The sequence below is a fragment of the Chlorocebus sabaeus genome, chromosome 8 (assembly GCF_047675955.1).
Source record: "Chlorocebus sabaeus isolate Y175 chromosome 8, mChlSab1.0.hap1, whole genome shotgun sequence".
In the NCBI taxonomy this organism is placed as follows: domain Eukaryota; kingdom Metazoa; phylum Chordata; class Mammalia; order Primates; family Cercopithecidae; genus Chlorocebus; species Chlorocebus sabaeus.
The window spans coordinates 77,516,234-77,534,670 of record NC_132911.1 but is presented as its reverse complement, the minus strand read 5'-3'; the positions used below and the strand labels follow the sequence as shown (position 1 = coordinate 77,534,670).

The window sequence follows — 18,437 nt, the reverse complement described above, 5'->3', positions numbered from 1 at the left end:
GATTATATAAAAACACATTGGATTGAACAAAAGAAATTTATTCTCTCACAGTTGTGGCGGCCAGAAGTCTGAAATCAAAGTGTCGGCAGGGTTGGTTCCTTCTAGAGGCTCTGAGGAAGAATCTGTTCTGTGCCTCTTCTCTAGCTTTTTGTGGCTGCTGGCAATTCTTGGTTTTCCTTGGCTTGTAGATTCATCATTCCGGTTTCTGCCTCCATCTTCACATGGCCTTCTTCTTTGCTGTCTCTTATAAAGGGACTTGTTACTAGATTTGGAGTCTACCCGAAATTCAGAATGATCTATTCCCAGATCTTTAATTACATCTGTAAAGATTTTATTTTCAAAAAAGGTCACATTCAAAGGTACTAGGGCTACGCACTTGGATGTATCTTTTAGGGTACACTGTTCATCTCACTGTGTATCTTTTTTCCTTTATGTATTTATTATTTTAATAAAATTTGGGGAAATTTTGGCCATTTTTTTCCCCCAAATGATTTGTCTCCTTTTTTCTCTTTTTCCTTCTGGAACTTCATTTACATGCATTTTAGATATTGTCCCACAGATTCCTTGAGGCGTTATTCATTTTTTTCCTCGTAGTTTCAGATTGTACAATTTTTTTTCTTTCTTTCTTTTTTTTTCGGTGGAGTCTCACTCTGTCGCCCAGGGCTAGAGTGCGGTGGTGCAATCTCAGCCCACTGCACCCTCTGCCTCCCAGGTTCAAGCAATTATCCTGCCTCAGCCTCCTGAGTAGCTGGGACTATAGGCACTCACCATAACGCCTGGCTAATTTTTGTATCTTTAGTAGAGATGGAGTTTCACCATATTGGTCAGGCTGGTCTCAAACTCCTCATCTCAAGAGATCCACCTGCCTTGGCCTCCCAAAGTGCTGGCATTAGAAGCATGAGCCACCACACCTGGCCCAGATTGTACAATTTCTAATGACCTATAAGTTCAGTTGACTTCTATCTCCTTAATCCAGTAAATTTTTTTTTTTGCTTTGTGTAATTATATTTTTCATTTCTAGAATTTCTATATGGTCCTTTTCATTAGTTTCTGTTTCTCTGCAGAGATTTTCTATCCATTTATTCATTGCAGATATATTTTCCTGTACATGCTCAAATATAGTTAGCATAGGTGCATTAAACACCGTTTTTATCTCCCCAGTTTCAACATCAGAGATGTATTGAGTTTGGTGTCTATCGATTGTCTTTTCTGCTGAGTATAAATCACCTTTTTCTGTTTATTCTATGTCAAGTAATGTTGGATTGCATCCTGACATTTGTGAATGATACATTATAGGGGCTTTGGATTCTGTTTCCAGTCCTCTGAATAGTTTTGAGTTTTATTTTCTGAAGCACTTAATCTGGCTGGACTCAAATCCAAACTTTTTTCTTCTTGGACTGTCTTTTCTCTTAGTTTCTGGGGCAGTAGTCTCTCCTGACTCTCCATCAAATTCTGTGTCAAATGCTGCACAGAAAAACCTAATAGAGTTGGTATTTATGTGGTTACTGTTCCCTATTAGGGTGGCTTTAGTGCAAACTTTTTGCAATGAAGTGAATGATAGAGGAGAAGGTTGTAGTGGTAGAAATGCTTTCCTAGAGTAAAAATAGGACTATCTAAAAAAGAGTCTGTCATAGGTAGTGGTATTTGCTACCAATTTGGATTTGTAGTTTAAGCACCAACTTATTTCTTCTTATCTTTTGCAAATCAAGTAGCTTGTATTGATGTTTCTTGGTTTAAATTTCTTGGTCCCCATTACGGTGATTCTCATGCATAGGCCTATGTTACTATTTTTTTTCCTCTAAAACTCTGTCTTAAGGAGAAAGCTTTTACTCCTCTTTTTCATGAAGCTTTCAATATTACAAGTTTCCAGGCCTTTATACTAGAAATGTTTTCTGCACCCTTTTTTCCTCTCCATATCAGAGGTAGACAGTACTACATTGCCCCACTGACTTTGTTTTTCTAATTAAGAGAAAATTTAGTACCCCTAGATTCCCTTCTTTCATTGTTTGAAGACTCTTTAAATATAAAATTCTGACATGTAAAGAAAAACTTAAGTTTATTATCTATTCTTAATAGGCTCTTGGCTACCTTCAAGTCTCCTTAATTCATAGCACTAATGATTTTATTTCATATTGTAAATGGCCCTTAAAAAGGGATTTTAAACTTTCAGAAAAGTAAAAAAATAGTACTGACTTTATTGTTATGGGTTATATTACCATAGTATAATTATCACTACCCGGAAATTTAAAACGATATAATACTCTTAACTAATGTACAGATTTTATTCAAATTTTGCCAGTTTTTCTACTGATGTCCTTTTTCTGGTCCAGAATCCAGTCTAGGATCCACATTGCATTTAGTCGTCAAGTCTCTCAAGTCTCTTCCAATCAAGTATCAGTTCTTCAGTCTTTCATAATCTTAACCCTTTTGAAGAAAATCGATTACTTATTTTGTAAAATGTTCTTGAATTTGAGTTTTCCTGATGTTTTCAAATGATTAGATTGAGGTTGTGCATTTTCGGTGAGACTGTCTCAAAAGCTATACTGTGCCTATCTCAGTGTCTTTATGTGACTCTTTATAATGTATTTCCTCTACATGCTTTTAGAACCACATTAGACAGTGCTATAGTATTTGCTTCAAATGTCAAATATAATTTAGAAACCTCAAAAAGAGAAGGGAAGCCTGTTGTGTTTACCAATATTTATACTCTTTTTCGTGTTTGTTCTTCCTGCTTTTATAATTTCCTTTCTGTTTCATTAACTTAATTTTAGCCATTGTTTCAGGGTAGGTATGCTGGTGGCAGACTATTTCCTTGTATTTGAGAATGTTTTGGGTTTTCCTTTCTTCCTCAAGGATATTTTTTCTGGATATAAAAGTCTGGGCTGACAGTTCTTTCAGCACTTGGAAAACATTATGCCTGTTCTTTGTGGCATCCGTGGTTTCTGTTGAGAAACTACTGTCATTCTTTTACTTCTGTAGGTCAGGAGTTTTCTCTCTCTCACTTCTTTCAAGATTTTTCTTAGCCTTTAATTTTCAGAGGCTTGATTGTGTGTTGATTTGTTTGTTTTTATCCTGTTGGGGCTTACCCAGCTTCTTAAAGGTGTAGGTTTATCTTTTACCAAAACTGGGTAATTTTTAAGCCATTATTTTTTTGAATTTTTTTCAGTCCCACTTATCTCTTCTCCTTCTGGGACCCTGATGACACAAGTTACTAGATTGTTATGATCTCACAGACCCTTGAAGCACTATTTATTTTTTTCTCAGTCTGTTTTTCTCTGTTTTTCAGATTGGGAAGCTTATATTTTTCTATCTTCAAGTTCAGTGATACTTTCTTCTGTTCTTTCCATTTTGCTATGAAGCCCATCTACTAAGTTACCCTGTATTTCTTTCGTGAGACTATTTTTAAAAATCTGTTTCAAGAGTGTGTGTGTAATTGCTTATTGAAACATTTTTATGATGGCTACTTTAAAATACTTGTCAGATAAGCCTATCATCTGTGACATCTTGTTGGCATCTGATGATTGCCTTTTCTCATTCAAGTTGAGATTATTCTGGTTCTTGGTATAAGGGTGATTTTCTACTGAATTTTGGACGTTTTGAGTACTATGTTCCTAAAATTTCTGTTTCGGTAAGCCTCCTCTGACATTGTACCAGTTAGGGAATAGGGGTGCTGCCTTTTTTCTGGAAGTTCACATTTTCCACCTAGCCTCTGTTGACATCTTCTTGGGAGGAGGCATATCGCTATAGCTGGGTGGTGGTAAAAGTCCTGACCTTCCACCATGCCTGTACTGACACCGCCCTGCCAAGGAGGAGTAGGACGCCCCATCATCACCAGGTACAGGTGACTGTCCAGGGATCCAACAGGGATGAAAATTCTGACTCCCCATTTGGCCTTCTCTGTCACAAGTTTAGCAAGGAAATTGGGTCACCTCATTACAGTCTGGTGAGGGGGAAAGTGTAGCCTTCCAAATTGCCTTTTGCTGTTAGGGATGGAGGTGGATCTGCCATTTTTTCCATGGTGTTTGCCTGGAGTAGGGCAGTTATTGCCTAAAAGATTTATATCTTGTTATATTATTATTTTTCTGGTCCTTTGGTTAGAAAGAGCAGACTTTCTTAGGGCTGTTTTTTCCTGCCTATACCCATTGGCATTCTTAAGTTGCTGGCTTTTCTAGTACCCAGCCCAGGATATGTAAAGCAAAACGAAAACTCAGGAATTCACCACTGTATTATTCCTTGGGTCCCAAAGACCTTAGTCAGTCTTCCACCTTCTCTCCACATTTCACAATCCCCTTATGCTTATTTTATGTATAACGTCCAGAGCTTTTTGTAGTTAAGCAGGAAAAATAAGGAAAAGTTAATCTATTTCATCTTGTCTGGATGTGGAAATCATAAATGGTCTGTCATAAATGTAACTGTATTTTCAATTCAAATATATATTATACATTTTGAAAATCTGTAATTCCTGAGTAGAAAGCACCATGTTAAAATATTTTTGTAAAAAAAATTAAATGCCATTATGAATTAAGCCAGTATATAAGAAGATTTGTAAGGTCTTGTGTTTGATATCTATTTTTTGAAGTGATATTCAATACAACAGAATTCTAATACATTAGAAATAGTAGAGTTTGCCCCATAGAGAAAAGAGTTTGTACTGGTTTGATGGTATACTGACTACCTGTGTAACCATAATTTTCCTTTAATGTTCTTATTGAAAGGTTAATTCTTTACAAAGCCCTTTACCATTTAATGTGGCTTCTTTTACATACGTAAATGAATGTATATGGATATGTCAAAACATGAGTGCACACTGCCAAAGAGGGAAGTTCCTTTTCTGGTAGACATGAAACTGTTAAAAAATCACTTAGTGTTTTCTTTTGATGGAAATGTAAAACTAAAATAATTGTTTGTGTATGTGTGTGTAAGTGTAATTTATGTTCTAATTATCTGTCTCCCTAGACCTTCACTGGCATAGTTAATGGAAGCTAAAAAGCAAAGAGCAGGCCAGGTGCGGTGGCTCACACCTGTAATCCCAGCACTTTGGGAGGCTGAGGCAGGCAGATCACGAGGTCAGGAGATCGAGACCATCCTGGCTAACACAGTGAAACCCCATCTCTACTAAAAATACAAAAAAATTAGCCAGGTGTGCACCTGTAGTCAGGAGAATGGCGTGAACCCAGGAGCTTGCAGTGAGCCAAGATCGCCCCACTGTGCTCCAGCCTGGGCAACAGAGCCAGACTCCATCTCAAAAAAAAAAAAAAAAGCAAAGAGCAAATGTTTAGGATTTTTGTCATGTACATGCTTGTCACTTATTTAAGAATGTTATTATCCCCCTAAACAATGCTGACATCACATCTGTTGCATTTGTTAGATAATTTTTATCCGTGGCTTACACAAAAAAATAAATTTTTATACTTTACTGCCAGATTTTGATTATCAGATATAAGCATGTAATTTTCAAAGCTTATCTAAAACATAGGATTTTTAAAAGAGAGAAAAGATAATTCCAACTTGTATCTCAGTCTGTGTAATATGATTTCATTCATTTATTTATCCTTGTCCTTTTAGAGGCATTAATGTGACAAGCATATTGCATTTAGAGTGAAACAGATTATGCGTCAACTAAAACACTGGTACACGACCAAGCATGTTAAATGTATGTTCACATTTTTGTTACAAAGAAGTGGATATGGTGTTTGTTAGTTATGGAAAGGATTGGGAAAAAAACTGAAGAGACAGTAACAGATATTATTCTCATTAGTATCACTCTCAGTGATTATATATCTTATCATTTATGTTATTACATTATGAGTGAATGTGTTATAATAAGACTATGATATTTATTAATGCTAATCATGAGCTAGCTACAGTTCTATATACTTTTCGTGGATAAATTAATTTTGTTTACTTATACATTAATTAGTTATAAATAGAACTAACATAATGTAGATTTGTACTGTTGACTATAGTTAAATAAATACAATAATTTACATGTCATCAAGTGATCTAAAAAAGTAGTAAAGAACGTTTTGAAACCAACTTAATCTACTTATTTAGTTCAATATTTATGAAAGAAAGCTGCTTTGCGCCTTGCTAAGAACATGCTATTTTGTCTTAATAAAGATTTAGGTCCTTTGTACAACTGGGGTGCAGATGCTGCAAGAATCAAACATGTTTTGAGTCTCCTAAGATTTAGTGTTAAACTGTCACTCTTCAGCTCTTTACTGCCTGTACTCTTCTGTGCAAGGCCTCTGTGCAGTACCTACAGTGGAATTGCTACCTACTGCTATGAAGTCAACTCCACAGTTAATGAATCTGAGGTGTACTCATCAAATATATGTTTTCTTAACACAGTGATTGTGCTGTGTATCAGATACCTTAATGATCTAACAAGGAACTTTCTTTAAACATAGGTCTTTTTTATACCCTCCTCATTTTTGTTCCATAGGGGGTGGCCATTAAAAACATCTGACAGACAAGCAGTTAACCCAGTTCCCTGCTGAGATTAGTAAAATATTTAGTAGTCATGCAACATCAAGAACTTTTAGCTCTGCAGGAAATAGTTTGACTCAACTTCTTTTCAGAGCTGGTGGTAGGAAATTTAAATTTGTATTTGGATGGTCCCTCATATTTTCAAAACAGCATGAAAAAATTTCACACACCTAGCATTTTATGTAATTTAAAACCATTCATTCATTCATTCATTCATTCAAATAGAAACAGGGTCTCCTCTCTCTCTCTTGCCTATGCTGGTCTCAAACTCCTGGCCTCAAACAGTTCTCGTACCTTGACCTCGTAAAGTGCTGAGATTACAGGTGTGAACCACAGTGCCTTGTCCGTTTTCTTAAATTCTATGAATATTTGAAGTGATTCTATGAATACTTCCTGATTTTCTCTTCAGAAAAAAGGAAATCTTTAGACTGGCAAAGTCAGTATCAGAATCCTAAAGTATAATATCTCATCTGGGTTTAGAAGAGTACATATCAAACTAGGAAATGTAGTATACCATCTCAAGTATAGTGTCTCATCTGGGTTTATGAGATTACAAATCAAACTAGGCAACTTACCTTAAAAATTATAGATTTGCAAATTTCAAAGAAAGCCATCTTATTTAATTGATATATTGAAATTTACAACTCACCTTTCAGTGGAATAGTTTTTGTAAATTCATGAGAAAGAAACAAAGTATCAATTTATAGTAGTTGATGGTGTTATAAATCCAGAAGAAGCCCTACACCATTATAAAAATCAAGATTGATTGCTCGCATTTTAGAGTACCAAAGGCAGCAAAATGGTATAATTGATAAATAATAAATCTTAAACTGTTGATAAACCAAACTCTGAAGTATTTTTAAAGAAGTCTATTCTAAGCCAATGAGTGACCATAGCCCAAGAAACAGTCTCAAGAGGTCCTGAGAAAGTGTGCCCTAGTCATTGTAGTTACATTTTAGGGAGACAGGAATTGTAGGTAAAATCAAATCAATACATGGAAGGTGCATATTGGTTCAAACTAGGGAGGCAGAATATCCTGAAGCTGTGAAAGGCTGGGTGGGGAGTGAAGGACGTGGGTGGCTTAAAGATTTTCTGATTGGCAATTGGTTGAAAGTGTTAAGCTTTGTCTAAAGACTCAAAGTCAGTTTAGAAATAAATGCTTAAGATAAAGGGAATGGTTGTGGAGGTCAAGGTTCTTGTTATATAGATGAAGCCTCATAGGTAACAGCCTTCAGAGAGAATAGATGGTAAATGTCTCTTTTCAGACCTTAAAAGTTGTCAGACTCTCATTTTTAAAATTTTTTATATTTTTGAGACAAGGTCTCGCTCTGTCACCCAGGCTGGAGTACGGTGGCACAGTTATGGATCACTGCAGCCTGAAACTCCTGGGCACACCACCCCTGGCTAATTTTTTTTGTAGAGATGGGGTCTCCCTGTGTTGCCCAGGTTGGTCTGAAACTCCTGGGTTCAAGGAATCCTCCTCTGTTGGCCTTCGAAAGCACCGGGATTACAGGTGTGAGCCACCGTGCTCAGCCCAGACTCTCATTTCATCTCTTAGACCCAGGAAAGACCTAAAAAGGGGGAGGCTTGGCCACATTAATGGAGTTTCTCTACAGGCGCAAGTTCCTCCCACAAGAGACTGCTTTGCAGGGCCATTTCAAGGTATGTCATATAAATATATATTGGGGTAAAATATTTTAATTTCCTTCAGGGCCTGCTATCTGTCATATGATGCTATACCAGAGTCAGGTTGGAACTTAGAACCATATTGCCACAAATAACATGTTTCATCAGTCTTATGATCTCTATTTCAATGTTAATATTGGTTAGTTATGCCTAAAATGACTGCGCATATCCAACCTCCCTTTCTGTCATGGCTGGGAATTCAGTTTTTCCGGTTTCTCTGAGGTCCCCTTGACTCAGAGGGGATCTACTAAGTTGGTTGCTGGGGCCTTAGGATTTTATTATTGGTTTACAAAACACAGGGTGATGACTCTTTTGTAATTTTCTATAATTACCTTTATTCACCTTTCATAAAAATCCAGGTCCTATGACATTGTGCATTGGAATTTTTAGGACCACGTTTGTAGAAATGCACTGCTTTGTTCTAGCAGAAAGAGTTTACCCAGTCAGTTCTGAAGATTTGTGTGTTACAGACACAATGAATGGAATTTTGTTGCCCTAATTATTTTAATATAGTGTTCTAAGATTCGTGGTTCCTGCAAATGCTTTGAATCATAAGAGGCATTTTTAGACTTAGAAGAGTGAATTTCAAAATGTCATTCACATATTTTTTTAAATTCGCAGTTTCATGAACACTGATATTTTTATTTCCAGGAAGAAAATATATACCTGAAGAAAGCCATATTTAACTTGTCTTTATGAGTCATTGGTTGAGTATGTAAAATATGACTTTTTCTTAAGGCCTTTTATCAGCATATTATTACGTTTAATTTGAAATTGGGTCCTCAAGCAAGAGTTTCATGTTTTTTCCTACATATTTTTATCTGGTTTACTGAGCAGTCTCAATGCAGTAGGGATGTAACACAATGATTTTCTCTTTCTCCAGTCACCCCCTTCCTCTGTGCCCTGCCACATCTCCCATTCATGTTCCTTTGTGATATCTTTGGCAAATTCCATAGTTTTCTGGCTAGCTTTTAGTTTTTAAAAGTCTAATTCATCAATGTCAAACTCCAAGTTCATATCCTTCCATTGCAAGCCATTCATTTTGGCTCCAGAGACTTAGAGGAGGGAGAGTGTACATTGATCTCTTTCACTCCTCCTGTCACTCCAGCATCTGTATTTGTGGTTGGTGGGGTGGGAGCTTAACCTGGCTCGGAGACATCTTCCTGCATACTTTACCTCTATTACTGCTCTGGAGGATTGGAGGGTGACTAGGGTAGAGGAAGCTGCTACTCATCCTGGTTTCATCCACTCCTGGTGGCCTCCATTGTGCTTTTCCATGTACATCATGTCCATGTCTCTTGAGTCAGTGGCCTCCTCTGGCCCTGAGGGAAAGCCACGTTTCCTTTGGGCTTTACCAGTGGTCTGTGCTCTGCCCCTCTGTTGGTGAGTGTTACTTTGGCTGGCCTGAGTAGCCCCTTGGCTTCTGCTGGGATTCTCTCATGCTGTTCAAGGTCCATGGGGGTAGGAAGTGATCATATCTTCCTTTATCTTTTTGTTTTTTCAGGTACACTACCTACCTAGGACTCCTTCAGTAAGCTCTCAGATACCTCCAAGCCCAATTTCTATATTTTCATATGCTTCTAAACTGCCAGGGACATACAGCAAACTCGGTCAAATTTTCTATTCAAAAGGGGCCTACAGTTTTGGTTCTCAGCAAGCCTCCCACCAGGGAGTGAAATGTCAGCCTCCCCTTCTTGCAGGTATTCCCACTCTCTATCAGCTATTCTCCTAGAGCTACCCACTCGCTGGAAATACTGTATTTCTCATCAGGCTGACAATCCAGATGATTCCCTCCTGATGCACCCCCCCCCCATCCTTTGTTCCTTTGTGTGTTCTTTGTGATTGGATCAGTTGTGCTGACTTTTACAAGGGGGGGTTGGGGGAAAGCCTAGCCCTAAATATTGCCAGCTCTCTAGAGCTTCTTTTGGTTTTGACCATGGGTCTTGGTGTCAATTCTGGGCCAATAGGAAAAAATCTCACTGAGATTAGGTTATTTTGTGAGTGATAAAAAGCCCAGTGGCTTAAACAATACAGCAATTATTTTTTTTGTCACTTAAAGGTCCATAAGCTTGCAGGCTACAGCTGGCATGATGGTTCTGTTCCATGAAGTCCTCATGGACCCAGGTCCCTTCCAATTCACTACTCTCATCTAGGTTTTGGCCTTTGTCCTCATGGTCAAGATGATAATACCTATACTCCAAACAGCAGGTTGGCAAAATGGATAAAAAAGAGCAAAAGGCACGCACTTGAAACCTCTTTTAAAAGTTTTCAGGAAGCTGCCGCATAATTCCTTCTTTTACAGTCTACTTAGTTATATCGCCAGTTGCAAGGGAACCTGGAAAATATGGTCTTTATTCTTTGCTTCCAAGTGCCTGGCTAAGAATTACTCTGGAAGAATTTTGGAGGACAACTAGCAATCTCTGTCACATCATTGGGTGCTGTGACATCTTTGGAGCTGTGTGCTAACTTGCACCTTTACATTTATCTTTCATATATGAGTTATATATGTAAACACACTCATATTGAATGTCTGTAGGACACAGTGTTTTATTAGGTACTTGCAGGCTTCACAGTGAATTGTATACAGTTGGGAGAAAAGTTATCTCTCTCAATAATGGTATCTGAGTCACTGATGGAAATGAAGTTTAAAGTTTATTTTTTTGACTGCGATTGTCCTATTTTTGTCCTTTCTAATTTTCATTTCTCTAGGAGAAAGAATAGAGCTGCAGTAAGTCAGCTGACATAGAAGTGTGTTTACTGTCACTGTATATTTAGGAGATTGTCATGTCTTTCATACAGCCTTTCAGTTGGTGTCGAAAGGGTAATTATATTTTGTTAAATTTTAAAAGAGCATGTTTTATAATAGCACTATATCAGACATAATAGTTTAACCGTACCATAAATGATTGTGAACTGTTGCTATTATAGTGTCAGCATTTATTGGCTTTTACATAAACCTGTTACGTGATAAGTTTCATTTTTCCCCTTCATACCTAGTTGCTGCATAGTAAACAACACTTCCACATTCTTGAACTCGTATACATCGACTGAGCTTTTAATTTGCTCAGGAAGTGTAAGATGGTGAATTAGAATGGTTGTCAAACCTTTTTCCCCAAGGTTAACTTGGTAAAAATATTTTTTATAACAAAATCTTTATAGTACTTTGGGAATAAGGCTTTTATGTTGACTTGATTTGAGCTCTAAACTACTTTTATAGATTCCCAGGAGGAAGTTTCCCTACCTCCAGGAAAAATGATGGCCGTTCTTAACAGCCCTAGTGGTTTAAAAAACTTGAATTATTAAGCCATTAGACGGGGCTCATATTGTAATTTTCAGTCAGATCCATATTATACCTGATAAAATAAACGTAGGCCATATTCTGCAATAAAAATATATGGACATTATGCAGCAATTAGAATAAAACCCAAGACAAGGAAATAACTCAGGTATAGAATAAAAACCAAGACAAGGAACTAACTCAGGTATGTGTTTTAATTTTCTTCCTCACAAATTAAAGATTTTCACTTAAGCCTTTATCCTAAATCTATACACATTTAACAAATTGAGCAAGTTATAGCTAATAAAACCAATTTTCTCTCTAATAAGTAGGAACCCCATTTTATTCTATAGGCATATTTTCATTAATTTTATTACAAAAGTGATGCTCTTTTTACTTTATTAGCTTACAATTTTAAAAACCTGGAAGTTTTTGATAGTAGATAAATGGAAGGATGGAAATTTTCTTAATGGGAAGATGGACTCAAACTCTTCCCCCTTCCCCATGTACCCTACCTCTGATGTGGAGTGTCTTACATGTGGCTTTAATAAAGGTTAATTATATTTAACTAAATGAAAGATAATATTGTGACCACTTTATTTTGGTCTGCACATTACAAATCATTTCAGTTTAATTCAATTTGGTTGTAATGTCACAATTTCAAACAGAACATGATATAGTGATATATATTCAACAGTGGTTTTGTAGGGACTATACTGTAGAAATAGAAGAGTGTCAATACCAATTATGTGGCAGTCATATACACATGCAGTCAAAGAGGAGAGAAAATTCAGGTTGACAAAGTTACATTAGAATCAGATGAACTTTGACTTCAGCTTATGCTTGAGCCCTTTATGGATCATGTATTATAAAAAGCTGGACTTGAAAGATAGCTGTAGCATTTAGTTGTGAATTTTTCTACTAGCTATAATGTAAAAGCACTTTGCATAGCATTTCCTAAACTCCCTTAAATCTTCAAAAAGACTTAAGATGGGATTAATAGATTCAATTCAAATCCTAGATATTAGAGGGGTTCAGTAAGGTTTTAGATATTTAAAGTGTGTTCTGTGTAAATTACTTGAATTTTCCTGAAATCTAGACCCTTTGCAAAAGGACCTATTGCATCTTGTCCCCTCTGAAAATGGTGTTCAGTGGATTGCGTGTGTTCTGTTATAGGTTCACTACTGTGATAGACAAAGTGGCAAAGAGTGTGTGACCTGTCTGACATTAGCCCCTGTGCAGATGACTTTCCATGCTATTGGAAGCTCCATTGAAGCCAGCCATGATCAGGTATAATATGCCACTGCCATTTTGCTGTGTTATGGCCCAGCTTGGAAATGGAAGGCCATCAAAATGGAAGCTATGTGCACACACGCAGCTTTGCTTTCCTTAATATGTTATCCGCTAGCATCATCTGCTAGACTTGAAAAATCAAAATTGATTGTGTTGGGAAATTGATATCATAGGAGATTTAAATTATTTTAGATTTCTTGTTTGCAGTTCATTATTATTTTAAATATAGAATTATTTTATGAGAAAGAAATAGTTGCCCCACAGGTTATTTTTATCTTTAATAGTTATATATGAGAGGAAGGGTCAACAAAACAATATAGATAACAGTGGAGTCTCACTGTAATACACTCATTTGGTTCTGTTAAAAAGAGTGTTGTATTATAGAATTATAATTATAGAAGTGATATAGAATTCTATAGAATTATAGAAGTGATACGTCACTTAATGACAAGGATATGTTGTGAGAAATGCATCATGGGGTGATTTTGTTGTTGTGCAAGCATCACAGAATGGACTTACACAAACCTAAATACTAGAGCCTACCACACACCTAGGCTATGTGGTAGAGCCTCCTGCTCCCAGGCTACAAACGTGTACAGCTTGTTACTGTGTTGAATACCACAGGTAATTTAATGCAATGGTATCTGTATATTTAAACATAGAAAGGGTACAGTAAAAAGATGATATTGTAACCTTCTGAGAGCACAATTATATTTGTGGTCTGTTATTGACCAAAACGTCATCATGCAGCACATGACTGTACATAGAACTGTGTAAACTTTCAGAGCCATCAACGTAGTCCCATAACTTGGGATATTATTGAAATGAAGTTCCAGTGTTGTTTTTACTTTTGAGGGTTTAATTCTGAAATAAAGCTAAAAATCTGAAAAGTGTATTGTTTCTTGATAAACAAATTCCTTTTAGATAGCAGCTTGAGAATACATCCTGTTTACAAAAGAATACATATTTTTCGTTAAAATAATCACTTTAGACTAAACTAATGTTCTAAGTCATAGGATTTCTGGCTTGGAGTCAGAGTAAATAGACATACATAGTTTGCTGTATGACTAACCAGTTATGCTTTCTAAATTAACCATTCATGTACAGAACAACTATAATCCAGCTTTATATCCATTTTTCAGTAAATTTGAGGACTTACTAATAGTCTTACCTAACTAATCTTCTTTTCTTCTATCTCAGTAGTACCTCTTGCTTGGAAAGAATAAATAGGCTATCTTCTCAGACTCATGGTTTATCATTGTCCAACTCAAACAAGATCTTGGAAAACATTCTTAAAGACACACCTTTCTAGTTCACAATGTCTCTGACATTGTTTGTTTCCAGTCATTATTCATTCATTGGTGGGGAAGTATTGTGATATTTAGGGAAGATCAAATAATTGATGGTCAGAAAATCGGAGTTTTAGGAATGAACCATAGTCTAGGTTTGCTGCAGCTACCTGGATGGATTCTGTTACTTCCTTGCAACTCTGTTTCCTGGTTATGTTAAATGAAGGAGTTGGGTTAGATGACTTACAAGATCCATTCCAGTGCTGTTATGATTCTATAGCTGATCTTCCTGGTCCAGGTTGAATGAGCCCAACCAAAAATAAACAATTGTACCATATTAATACGGAAAGCAGCTTAGAGACCACTCCAGTGCCTCTGAGGGTTTTACTTTGACATACGCCCTAGCTGTAGAAGAGAGTGCAGTAGGAACCTGAGGGGCATGGCCTAAATTAGCTTACAGCAGAGTATTACGTTTCCTTGTATAAACTATAAATTGTAAGCTAGGTGCTAAGGATACATGAGGAGAATGTCAGACATGGTTCTTGCTCTCAGTCTAGCAACTTCACCTTTTTGAATACTGGGCGAGTACAGTGTAATTAACTTTGTATCTATCTATGTATCCACTCATGGTAGAGGCAAATGTCAAAAGCAGCATGGGATACCTGTCTTGGAAAGGATTCTTCTAAGACTGAGCAAAGAAATGAAAGAGCGCATCAGTAACCCACACCTGTGAAAAGAGCAACCCACTGTTCACACAGGTGGCATGTTGCTGTAACACTGGAGTGAGAGTGCAGACTGGGATCAAATGCAGTTTTGCCTTGAACTAGCTCTGGGACCTTGTTTCTTCACCTCTTGGGGATTTGGCTTCTTCATATATAAGATAATGAGGCTAGTTCGGGCTTGTGCCAAGTTCCTATGCCAAGGTACTCAAAGTTCAGGGCTACTGTTCACCCATATGACACCTTTACAAATTAGAAAAATAGTACCTCTTCCTCAAGGCATTTTACTGCCATCTGACAGAAATATTTGTAATAAATCACAATAACTGCAGTGTGAATGCACCCCATTGAGGTGTGCAGTGTACACCTGCACGATTGTACATAGACTCACTACAACTAACTAAATGTCAGTTGCACTCAGTGATCACTTAAGACATTTTTATATTAAAGCAAATACAACTATTTTATAGATGACAAATTTGCATGAAATTTTAAGATAGAAACTTTCAGGAAATGTGTTGATAATGGTCAAATTGGTAGATGAATAAATGACTGAAATAAATGACGGACAGGAATAATCATCCTGTACATCAAACACTATTGTAGTGGCCCAGGAGGTGGAAAGTAGGTGGTGTGATCACTGCTCCTCTCTTGTTCTTGGATAATTGGGCTCCCTGGAGAAAGGAGACACAAAGTAAACCCCCGCTTCATACCCTCTGGCTTTTCTGCATTATGTTGCCATTACCCTCTCCCCAACCTGAGGGTCTGTCTAAGGAAAACGTACTCCTTCACCATAGCAGCATCAGCTTGATCTCATAAGGTGGAAAACTTGGACCACTAAATGCTTTTTCACCCATTAATTTGTAAATGCTAGTAAACAGGGAAACATTTTAAAGCAAGAAAAATCATAATCATTTTTTTAAAAGTTTCTAATCATAATCCATTTGGCCCAATGCAGTTGACCAAACAGATTTAGTATTCTGAGAAAAAAAGTATATGTGAAATTTGGAAGTGGTCCTTCTTAGGAAACTCAGGTTGTTCTTACCTGTGTGGAAAACGAAGGCAAGAAATGGAAGAACTCTCTAGACTTGAACCTTTATAGCTTATCTTCTTGTTTTTTAAAAATGTAATTCTAGGAACTTAGTGAAGTGGAAATTGAATATATTACCTTGTGCATTCATTTGCTGTATTAAAGGGTAACAGGACAGAGACTGTTAAGTGAAATTTCTCTATCAGAAGTTGATATGGATATGCAAAACGATCAGGGGAAAGATTCAATACCATCTGTATGCGGATGATGTCCAAATTTATAGAACACTTTGTTCCCTGACTCCCCCTACCATGCGTGCTCCTACCTCTTCTGTCCTTTCCTCTGTCCCAGTGAATGTTACCATCATTACCTTGTTGCTCAGACCGTCCTTGGAGCTTTCCTTGAACCCCTAGTCCCCCTCACATGCTACATATTGTCCCAGTATCTCTTCCTCTAAATTATGTCTCTGACCTGACCGCTTCTCACCACCTCCAATTTTACCATTCTAGCTTAAGTCACTATCATTTTTAACCCCGATGACTGCAGTAGCCTCTAAACTAGCTTCATTTTTTCTACCTTTGTTCTACTGTGGTCTCTCTTTCACATATTATTTTGAGACAGAGTCTTGCTCTGTCACCCAGGCTGGAGTGCAGTGGCACAATCACAACTTATTGTAGCCTCCGTCTCCTGGGCTCAGGCAATCCTCCCACCTCAGCCTCCCAAAGTGCTGGGATTATAGGCGTGAAAAATTAATCTGATTACATTACTCAACTACACAAAACCTTCCAATGGCTTCCCATCACACCTCCTATCAAATGCAAAAAATTTTGCTATGACACACGAACTCCTATATGATTTGGCCCCCTCCACTTCTCTAACTTCAATTCCTACCACTTTGCTGTTCATCAGTTCTGTCCCAGTCTCCCTGGCCTTGTTGTCAGTTACATGATGGTTGGTGAAAGAAACCACGCGAAAGGCTACATACTATAGATTCCATTTATATGACCTTCTGGAAAAGTCAAAACTATAGAGATAGAAAACAGATGGGTGGTTGCAGGGGCTAGGGGTATGGAAGGGGATTAACTACAAAGTATCATGAGGGAATTTTGGGAGGTGATGGAAATGGGTTACATCTTGATTGTGGTGGTAGAAACATGACAGTATGCATTTGTCAAACTCACAGAAACTACACTCTCAAAAGGGTAAATTTTACTGTATATAGATAATACTTGATTAAACCTAATGTTTAAAAAAAAAAAAAAAAAAAAAAACAGCCAGATTCATTGCTTTATCACGTACTCATGCAGTCTTGAGTCCGAGGAAATGTGAAGGATGCCATCCTTTTGCCTCTCCTGTGTTCTCTTGGTGTGTTGGCTCCACCTTGGAATGCACTAAATTTAACCCATAGCCTGGTTTAGAGCTTCTCCAAATGCCAGTGATTAGGTAAGGCCTGCTTCAGACCTTTTTTTTTTTTTTGAGATGAAGTGTCGCTTTGTCGCCCAGGCTAGAGTGCAGTGACGTGATCTCGGCTCACTGCAACCTCCGCTTCCTGGGTTCAAGTGATTCTCCTACCTCAGCCTGCTGAGTAGCTGGGATTACAGGTGCATGCTACCACGCCCGGCTAATTTTTGTATTTTTAGTAGAGAAGGGGTTTCGCCATGTTGGGCAGGCTGGTCTCGGACTCCTGACCTCATGATCCACCCGCCTAGGCTCCGCAAAGTGCTGGGATTACAGGCGTGAGCCACCACACCCAGCCCAGACTTCTTAAAGTAATTATCAGTCTTCAAAAAGTGGTCTAAGCCCACTCCTGTCTGACTTTAGGGAAGACGTCTGTAGGCCAGAGTTTCCTGTCCTGGAACCCTGAATTCTCATCCAGACAGTGGGCAGTCGTTCAGGCTGGGTTTGCCTGGAGGTCCCCGTGGTGTCTTGGAGAGAATGTTTTGACATTTGTTTACCTTATTCACAACAAATACGATATTAGAAATTCACACTCAAATTAGTTTAATTGTCCAGAATAAAAACATAGCTTAAATTTTCAGATACAGATTTCTCAGCAAACATGAGCTAACTGAACAACTGTGTGTAGGAATACTCCTTTAGACGCTAGCGCATACAAAGGTCACTGATTTATAGTCTTAGTCCTTACTGAGCCAATTGTCTTACGAAATTTCGAACTTGTCATTTATTTTTTAAGATTGAGCTGGTGAGGGTTTTGCTTAATATTTTTCAGTATATCCTATTTGGAGGTTGGTTGTATTGGTTTGGTTAGTGTATGTTATTACAAGCAACATTCTTAGTAATAGTTCAGGAGGGTTTTGTAGTCTCCTAGCTTGATGTAACTCACCAAGTATTATTCTTGACTCTGTCATGACACCCTTTCTACATGTTTCCTTATCACTTTTGGATGTTACTGTCTTTTCCTGTCTCCTATAATTACATTAGTCACCTTCTAGTTACAGCCCCAAAGTCATAAACTTCCTTCCCTGTCGTTGTTTTCTTTTTATTCATCTTCATTCTGATTGCATTGTCAGTATCACCAAATCTCACAAAGATTGGGTAAGTAGATGTAGCTTAGTAAAAACACTGTAGCTTTTAATTTCTAGTTGATAGTTTTATTGCTGCCTACCTTATTGTGTTGAGGTTAGATCTTGAAC

At 37.5% G+C, this 18,437-nt stretch overlaps 1 protein-coding gene across 14 annotated transcripts in view; it reads left to right on the top strand.

Annotated features, from left to right (window-relative positions):
* STAU2 (staufen double-stranded RNA binding protein 2) overlaps nucleotides 1-18,437 on the top strand; it is a 333,819-nt gene that overhangs the window by 214,509 nt on the left and 100,873 nt on the right. For 11 of the 14 annotated variants that reach the window (XM_008000875.3, XM_008000891.3, XM_008000890.3 and 8 more), the window contains one exon: nucleotides 12,629-12,742. The exons of the other annotated variants lie outside the window; for them this stretch is intronic. In XM_008000875.3, coding sequence (XP_007999066.2) covers nucleotides 12,629-12,742 — 114 coding nt within the window. The remainder of the gene's footprint in view (nucleotides 1-12,628; nucleotides 12,743-18,437) is intronic. 14 annotated transcript variants of the gene reach the window in all.